The sequence below is a fragment of the Alexandromys fortis genome, unplaced genomic scaffold (assembly GCF_014885135.2).
Source record: "Alexandromys fortis isolate MF-2015 unplaced genomic scaffold, M_Fortis_MF-2015_v1.1 scaffold_136, whole genome shotgun sequence".
Lineage (NCBI taxonomy): Eukaryota > Metazoa > Chordata > Mammalia > Rodentia > Cricetidae > Alexandromys > Alexandromys fortis.
Genome location: NW_026068024.1, coordinates 2,505,734 through 2,515,092, shown reverse-complemented (window position 1 = coordinate 2,515,092; position 9,359 = coordinate 2,505,734). Strand labels below are relative to the sequence as shown.

The 9,359-nt window shown below is 46.1% G+C and overlaps 1 protein-coding gene across 2 annotated transcripts in view; it reads left to right on the top strand.

Annotated features, from left to right (window-relative positions):
- The window catches only part of Vit (vitrin), a 116,631-nt gene that overhangs the window by 92,643 nt on the left and 14,629 nt on the right, over positions 1–9,359 (top strand). For both annotated transcript variants that reach the window (XM_050163541.1, XM_050163540.1), the window contains exon 10: positions 1,082–1,229. In XM_050163541.1, coding sequence (XP_050019498.1) covers positions 1,082–1,229 — 148 coding nt within the window. The remainder of the gene's footprint in view (positions 1–1,081; positions 1,230–9,359) is intronic.

Below are 9,359 nucleotides of genomic sequence, written 5' to 3'. Positions count from 1 at the left end.
TATATATGGTTTTATTGTGCCTGGGGATTCAGGCAAACTCTGTGTTCCTTAGACCCCAACCCCAGGGGACAAGGGAACACTGGTTTATTTGAGAAGGTCAGACATTCTATCCCTGAACATCTATCTACCCTACTCTTTCACAATAGAAATGGGGAGGGATTCAGCAAAGTCATAAAACTGTCTTACAAATGTATGTGGATAATTTCCTCCACTCTTTCACCTAGGGAAGTGAGGAACATTCTATCTATTTCTAATTCTATAATTCCTGTTCCCACCCTTTCCATTCTGGCCTTGTGGGTTCTTTCACACCCCACAAATTTTGACAAAGGGTGAAAATAAAAGACCACAAGTTTTTGACACTTGGTCATGGCAAATTCTCACATCTACGAGTCTGTTCTTCCTTGCTTGTGTGGGCATGCGTGTGAGGGATGGGGAGTTAAGCACACATGTATGTGCAGGCACCCTCACCATGTGCATGATGCCATGTACCTGATCTGTTGTTCTCCACCTCGTTCCCTTAGACAGGCAGACAGGGTCTCTCACTGAGCCTAGAGATTGCTGCTTTGCCTAGCACGGCTGCCTGGCAGGCTCCAGCGTCATCCTGGCTCTATCCCACGCAGCACAGTCCACATTCAGCTTTTCATTTGGATGCTGGGGATCCCAACTCAGTTCCTCATGCATGCTCAGCAACACCCTTACCCACTGAGCCTTTTTCCCATGGCTTCTAGGCGTTTGCACTTCTGTGGTTTGAGCCTGGGAATCCATCTTGAGGCTCTTCCCAAGTGACGTTGGGTGTCACTGTCTTCTGAAGTCTACAGTGGTGACTGAGCCGTAGAATTTTAAAGCAGGTGTAGAAACAAGAACAAGCCCAGGGATCCAGGACCCTGGTCCTCGGGGAAATGGAGTTTGCACCTCTTTTCACTTTCTTCTCAGTGGATTCTCTGGGCTTGTAGTGAACGAAAGCCACAAGATGCCTAGAAGGGAGCCGTGCAAGCCTTAGGTGGGAACACAGAGAGAGAGGATGCCCCGATAGAAACCCTCAGACCCGAACAGAATCACAGCATCTTTTTCCATCCCACAGACTGCAGAGTTGACTTGTCCTTCTTAATTGATGGGAGCGCCAACATCGGCAAGCGCCGCTTCCAGATCCAGAAGCAGTTCTTAGCGGACGTTGTCCAGGCTCTTGACGTTGGCCCTGACGGTCCTCTCATGGGTGTTGTTCAGTACGGGTAAGTGCAGCTAATGCTCTGAGCCCGGCTTGCTGGTGGCACTGCACAGCTAACCTCAACCACAAATATCAATGTGTCTGGAAGCTCTCATTCATTCTCTTCTCTAATGCAAACAACATTCTCTAAACCAACAACAGAAGCGATCCATCCGCCATTGAAGAAATATGAGCCTTCCCAAAGGGAAGAAAAGGCTAAAGGTTCAGGCTTGGGAGTAAACGCCATTTGCACTTATGGTTGATGCAGAGAGTACTATTTGTAGGAATCAAGAGTGTTGGGTGCAAGTAACGAATAACCTAGTTACGCTACCACCAGGCTCTCTATCTCTAGACGATGAAAGCTAAGTCCTCTTTTAGCCTTGACTGTGAAAACATTTGTCTGAGGGGCTGCGACCTTGGCTACACTTACCTGAAGGTAAGACGCCAGCTGCCACGGAGCTTGAGGTTGTGTGTTCTCTTTCCTCCAAACAACAGTGGGCTGCTACACTGTCCACCGGGTGACAGAGAGTTCCGCAGTAGAGAGGGGCTCCACCAGTCTTGAACGTGGAGACTACTGGCCCCATTCGTCAAATTATTTTGTTAAGGGTAAGATTTAAGGGGCCATAGCAACATTCCGAACTCAACCATTTTTCCCCTGAATTTGGAGTAATAACTCAATCTTAGTTTAGGTATGGAAGGGGTCCTCCTTACAACAGATTACAGATATATGGCTGATCATCATCAAAAGAAAAAGCAGGCATAAATTTCCCATTTGTAAGCACATTTCACATAGCCATGAGGGGCAAGGTCATGATCATGCTATCCACAAAGGGGCTTCATGTACCCATGAGGCATTTCTTTCACACAAACCTATCATCTAGCCCTCGGAACTGAAAAGAAACACAGAGTTCGGCTCTCTTGCTTCACAGCTCCGCTGACCGCGTGGCCATTCCTTCTGAAAATGATGAGCATTCCAACGTTCCGATACCTCCATACGTTCCCTGGCTGGCAAGCAGCCCGGGGACGACCCTGGGGTAGCACATTAGTTACGGACATCATACGGAGGTGTTAGCAGCAGCTTCTGTGAGTTACTAGAAAAATAAGTGAAAATGCTTTCATTTCCAAATAACTTATAACAAGTACATTTTTAGAACTCAAGTCTAATACATTTATTCCCACATTCTGTCAGGGAGAAGTTAGGAGCTTGGCTAACTGGCACCTGCAAATAGGACCAGTCAGAGATAATCAGTTGCTGCTAAGTCGCCAGCCAGTGTCCTGTCACCTTGTGAGGTTTTGACTTGAAATCAGGGGCGAAGAAACCAACAACGGCAAAACAAAACAAAACAAAACAAAACAAAACAAAAAAAGCGGTTATTGTCCTCTTGTTCTCAAAACATCACCCCATTTTCTCTCCTATGTTATTTTGAAGACAGCAAGCGCAGGGCCAGCCTTCCTACGAAGAGCCAATACCAGTATTTAGTGCCAGATGGTCTAGTCAGTTTTACCGGAGGAGTCAAAGCTTGCCGTGTTGTCTTGCGTCAACCATAGCTGGGTAAAAAAGCTGGCCGTACTTGGGCTTCCGGTGTGATATGAATAGGTCAAGGGAAAACGAAGGATGACCCCAGATGTTGGGTGTTGAGAAGAATGAGAATTAAATAATAAATATATTAGGGAAGCAAAATCCATAGCAAGTCCCTTCCACCCTGCTGAGGCGCGAATGTGGCCCCAGAGTTTATGATTGGCAGCTTCACTCTCAGAGCGGTAGTGGTGCGAGGTGGGGACAGCCAGGATGCTTAGCGACGGACTCATGTCATAATCAAGGGACCACGTCAATGATCAAGAAGGTGGTTTTGTTATGAAAATGCCTCTGGCCCTCCTTGCCCTTGCTCCTGCCTCCCACCGTCTGCTATGGGAGGGCATAACACTAAACCCTCCCCAGAAATGGGGTCTTTAACCGCCGGAAATACAAGAAATACAATTATTTTCCTAATAAGACACCCAGTCTGTAGTATTATGATACAGTAACACAAAGCAAAGAAACACAGCCCCTCCTGCAACGTTCTCCTGTGTTTCCCGAACACGATCACCATTAGGAAGAAAGCGTTTACAACCTTGCTTTCCAATTTCACTCTCTAAACACTGCCCCGGTGCCTGCCTTTTCTCCGTCTGGGGTGCTTATTGTTTAATTTAAAGCATTTAGGGCAAACGTGTGTCTATCTTTCCACTTTAATGCCCATATAAACTGATCTGTCATCTTCGCCTTGCCCATAGCAGGGTGTGGAGGAGCGCCTGGTGAACTGGCTGACGGGGACCTGAGTTCTGACCTTAGCCTCTCTGGGGGACCCTATGCAAGCACTTAACCTCTCCGTGTAAATGCCGACACCTGTAAAATATGGGGTCAGCGGATGATTTATTAGGGCTCCGCCAGCCCTAGCATTGTATAATTCAATGGTTGCCTCAGAAGATAGCCAATAAATGAACGCTGAGCTAGCAGGCCAGCAAGCTGCTGCTTCTTGCTTGCAGTCCCGAGACCCTATTAGCTGTGATCCATGATGAGATGAAGGGCTGCCAGGGCTGGACAGCCGCTGTGGACCGAGAGCAACCAAATGGAGGGCGTCCTGACAGGGTTGAAGGGGGTCACGTTATCCAGCTGAAATTGCTCTTGACTGCAGGTGCACAATGATCCCACCTCCCAGCTCTCTTCAGTTCTTCATCACTAAGTATTGTTAGCGCAGACCGAGAAAGGGAGTGGCTAGGAGACTGGACAGACTGGGCTGTGACTTTGAAAAAGGAAAAGCTTGTCTGGTGGGGAATCTGATTCCCCTCACAGCCTGGGGATTCTCACCAGGTCCAATTGCCTTCTGTGTGAGTCGGGGGTCTCCAGAGGAATGAAACCAGCAGGAAATAGGATTGTCTGACTCGGTTTATTTGATTGGCTTACACAATTAGAGCCTAGATAGTCCCACAGAAGCTGTCTGCACGCTGAAGCGCCAAAGAAGTTGGTTACTACTCCAGGCAAGAAGCAGCAGCCTGAGAGCCAGAGAAACCAACGATAGAGACTCCATCCGAGGCCAAATGTTTGAATGCCTCCCAGAGAGCTGCTGGTTTGAGTCCATAGGCAAACACGGAAGAAGCTGGCATCCACAGACAATAGCAACAGCAGAAAAATGCACCTCATGAAAGAGTAGACACCAGCCCCTTCTGCTTGAAGACTTTATTTATTTGTTATTTATGTGTGTAAAAGAGAGAAAGAAGATGCAGGCAAACACATGCTGCGGCACATGGGTGGAAGTCAAAAGACAACTTGCAAGAGTTGGTCCTCGATTCTTCCAACGTGGTCCTAGGGACCAAATCCTAGGATGCACAGTGAGCATCTTTACTAAACATCCAGAAATCCTGCCACCCCTTTCTATGCTTTTCCATCTCAACCTCATCCTGCCCAACCAATAACACACCCTGGCTGGGTCTCCCTAAGCCAGTTCATACCCACATACCGGTATTCTCTGGGAACAGCCCCTGTCAAGGCACACCAGACATTTGCCATGTGTTTTACTAGGGATCCCTCCGGTAAAACTAACTGCCCCCCTCTCTGCTCACACACAGCTAAAATCATCCCTTTATCTTGGAATCATGGAGCCTAAAGGCCCCTGGTTTTGCCTTGCCGTACTGCCGTGAGACCTCCTAAGAAATGCCTACCCCGTCAAGAACAGCTGCAGAGGAGGGGGTGGAGGTTGAGAGGGACCTGAGGAAACCGAGTGACTAAATGTCTCCACCTCTCAGGCTCCCACCTCCATGTCCACTGTTGCTGCTCCACGCAGCTCCCTTGGAGGAGTTCCTCAGGACAGCGGACTCAGAATTCAGACTTTTAGATTTAGACTCTGCAAAAATTAAATTAAGAACTTCAAAGACTTATGCCAAGTAGTAAGGGGAAGTAAGAAGTAAAAGCCCTGGATGTATAAATCTGTGAAATGCAATATGTTGGATTCCTCGGGAGTCCTAACTGAAAGTTTCCTTGGGCATCAAGAGCAGACCCACGGGTAGCCCTAGCGAAGTGCTGTGGTGTGCTCACAAAACTGTTGTGTAACTGCTTTTGCTCTCTCCCTCCCTTTCCCTCCTCTCTCTCTCTCTCTCTCTCTCTCTCTCTCTCTCTCTCTCTCTCTCTCTCTCTCATTGTCCGTTCTTGGAGAGCAGCATCCTCTCCCAGTCTCTCACTTTCTGCTTCTCCAGTGTTTCACCTCGCACTGGCTGCCTTCTTTCCTGTGATCCCGGCTGACAGAAGGTCTGGCCCTCCACAGCACTAGAATATTCTGTCTCCCCTGTTCTCTGCCTGCAGAGTTCATAACCCATGACTGTGACATCCTGTCAGCAACCATGACATTCCTCCCACAGGCATCCTCCCTAGCCTCCACTAGGACAGGTGGCATTTGGTGCAGACTCAGAAATCCCACATGGCTTTCCTAAGAACACCCACTAAATGTGCAACCATGGGAAGAGGGCAAATATCAGACGGGATAATCCTCTAAATGTCAAACAAAATAGACTTCAAAGGGAGACTTGCTCATCCACCAGGGAAACTATTCGTGACTGATGCTTCCCACCAGCCCAAAGGCAGAGATTCAGTGCTGGAACCCGAGGTCAAGGGTCAAGGCCCTGACTTGCACGTGTATTCTAAAATTAAAATTATACAATTTGACAGGAGTGTGATTGAACTTAATACCAAGGGGTGCACGAACCGAGGAAAGCCCAGTCAGAGCTAATTGCTATAGATGAAATCCAACAGGCAGGGTGACTGCAAACAGCAGGAAGCCTGCTTTATAGCTCAGTCTACATCCACAGGGAGCTACCCGATCCCTAGCCTTCTGATAATTGTTCATTTCAGTCCCGTAAATGGAAAGGGATTATGCATGTTCTCTTGGACTTCATTGCCAACACTAGTGCCTCAAAATAGAAAAAAAAAATGGCTTTGGAATACAGCAAAATGCTAGTTTTCTTCATTTAAAAATAAATGTGCCTTTGCCCTGAGGTTTACAGCAGCTACCTCTCTGATGGGGTGTGACTTGGGCTACACCTCCTGTATCATCTTGCAGCCTTGGAGATGTCCAGTCACAGACAGTGAAGCAGTAGGCAAGCTGGAGCCGTCTGTGGATCCGTGGCGCCACCTATCCGTGGACAGTCAGAGTGCAGGGAGGAAATGAAGACTGCATTGCATGTGCAGCAGAATAAAGGCCCTTACAGCTGTCCACATGCAAATGTCTGAAGTGTGTGAACCAAAAGGACCCCGCTGACATGATCAGAGATGGCCACCTTGCTGGCCTGTCTAATAACAGCTTTTCCCAGCTGTTGTCCACCAAAAGGACACGGACTGGAAGAAGAGAGAGATGCCTATTGCAGCTTTGAGGACAGAGGAGGCTGTCTGAAGATGAAAAGACTGAGACTCTGGTGTTTGTTGGGTCCATGAGGCTGAGTGTTTCAGTAGTCCTAATGTGGTTTACAGACAGCCATTGCGGACTATCTGAGCCACCTCCTAGGAGCCAGTCTAATAAATCCCCATACATACATCTATGTGTGTGTGCAATACATGATATATAATGCATGGCACATGACATATAATATATAGTATATGCAATATATTGTGTTTAATATATTGTATATGTATTACTATATCATGTGTTATGGTGTATAGTCATAGTATATGATAATTACATATAACATAATTGTATATAATTATATAATTGAATACTGTATAGCATATATTATATGCTATATAGCATGTACCTTGTGTTGTATATTATTTTCATATATTTTATATTATATATATTAAAAGGGGATTTATTAGACTGGCCCTTATATAGTATATACATATACTATATATTTTTATATAATATATATATATAGTGGCTGGGCAGTAGTGGCACACGCCTTCAATCCTAGCACTCGGGAGGCAGAGGCAGGTGGATCTCTATGAGTTTAAAGCCAGCCTGGTCTACGGAGTGAGTTCCAGACTGAGAAACTCTGTCTTGGAAAAAAAAAATGGTTTAGTATATATACTATATTTAGTTTACAATATAGTTTATAGGATATATATGATATAATATGATTATATAGCACATATACTATGGTATATATAATATACATTCACCCAATCAATTCTGGTCCTTTAGCTAATTCTAATACACCTTCCTGTGTGGTTCTCTTGAAGTACGTACAAAGCAAACGCACTTGGCTTCACCAGTGATTACCCGTGAAGTCCTATCTCACATTGGCTGGGCTTGTGGGGGATCCTCTGAGATCACCCTCCCTCCTGAAAGCAGACAGCCATTGTGATGCACATCAGAATCACTTAGGGAGTCCTTAAAACTCCTGACACCCAAATCAGACATCAGTTCAGTGACATCACTTTCTGCATGTAGAACCATGGATCTCTAGCTTTTCATTCGTTCTTCATACAACTGGAGAGAGAAGGCGTGACTATTCCCACAGGCCTGTGCTGCCCTCATGTGCGGCTCATGCTACTGACTCTCATGCCTCCTTCTCGGTGACCTAGACAGGGCTGTGGAGCTCCGTACCATGCCCCTCTCAGACTTGCTCTTCCCTTTCTAGATTTCTTCCTTTGAAGACTTAGCTTTATTTCTAACTATGTGTGTGCATGTGTGTTTATGTGGGGGTGTGGGAGGACAGTTATCCATGGAGGGCAGCAGAGGGGATCAGATCCTCATGGAGCTGGAGTTACAGATGGTTATGAGCTGCTGGGATGGACACTGGAACCGAACTTGGGACCTCCGCAAGATCAATACACACTCTCAACCGCTGAGACATATCTACAGTTCCCGTTATGTAGACTTATTTATTCTCCTCCCTTCCGTGCCTCTGGAGATCTCATTGAGGATCGTCTGGAATTTTAAATCATTCATCCAGATGCTACTACGTGAAGAGTGATCCACAGCATCCCCTAGGACAGTTCTCAGCCTGTGGGTCACACATCAGATATTTGCACTACAACTCATATCGTAACAGGAGCAAAATTACAGCTATGAAGTAGAAACAAAACAAGTTTACGATTGAGGGCCACCACCACATGATGAACCAGAGGAAAGGGTCACAGCATTAGGAAGGTTGACAACCACTGATCTAGGAGGTTAGACATGCATGACCTCAGACCTTATGCTGGTTTTCCAGCAGCAAATCTGCATTTTTAACATGACTCAATGTGACAGGAACTTGCTTTAGCTGCCTCAACACCCCACCTCTCACCGAGAGAGGCCCCCAGTGTGGTTACAGATTAACATCTGGTGTGCCGGTTGCTTCTGTAGGGACTCCGCGGTCATTAGTTGGAATGTCCCATTTCCTCCAGCAGAAAGTGGTTGAGACAGGTCTATTTGCTACTCTCTGGGAAATACTGCTATTAATTACATAAAAACTCATCTAAAAGCTCAATTCTGGAAGACCCTATTTCCCCTTTTCTGCTGCTAGGAAATTAAAAGACCAGTGACCACTTGTAAGGTTTGTTGCACAAAGTCCCTCAGCAAGTTGGCCTAGGCCTCTTCCAGACAGGCTGGCAGTAGCTGCTCCCATGAAGCTCAGAGCTGTTGAGAGGTTGGAGCCAGAATCATTTTCAATAAGAGGCCTCAAGGGGAAAGTCTGCCACATCCCCTGCAGCCGCCAGCATGTTCCCTAGGACCTCTTCCTGATCTCATAGGCATGCTTCCTTTCAGTGGCCAAGTTCACACCATGTCCATTTCAACCCACAGTGAAAATTAAATGGCTAAATATAGATTAATTTATAGTAAACTTCAGACACTGCCTGATTAGAGAAAACCATTTTCAAAGATTCTTGCTGGAGGAAATGTAATTAGCTAATATTTCTCTACTGGCATAACATTATTTTGAGAGGTTCATCCATTTGTTGAAAGTATCGAGAGGTAGACCAGTAGACTCTGGGACACCATCAGAGCAGTAGGGTTAGGACATTAGCAGAAGTCCTCCAAACTCCAGGGCTTCCTAAATCTCCCTGAGAAGGAATCAATAGATTCTTTATTTTAGAAACTCCCAGACCAATGTTTGATTTTCTTCTGGAAGATATCAAGTAACCAACATGGTTTAACAAAAGCCCCTAGTGAGTTTTACCACCAAGGAGATGTGGACATTTTGTTATACC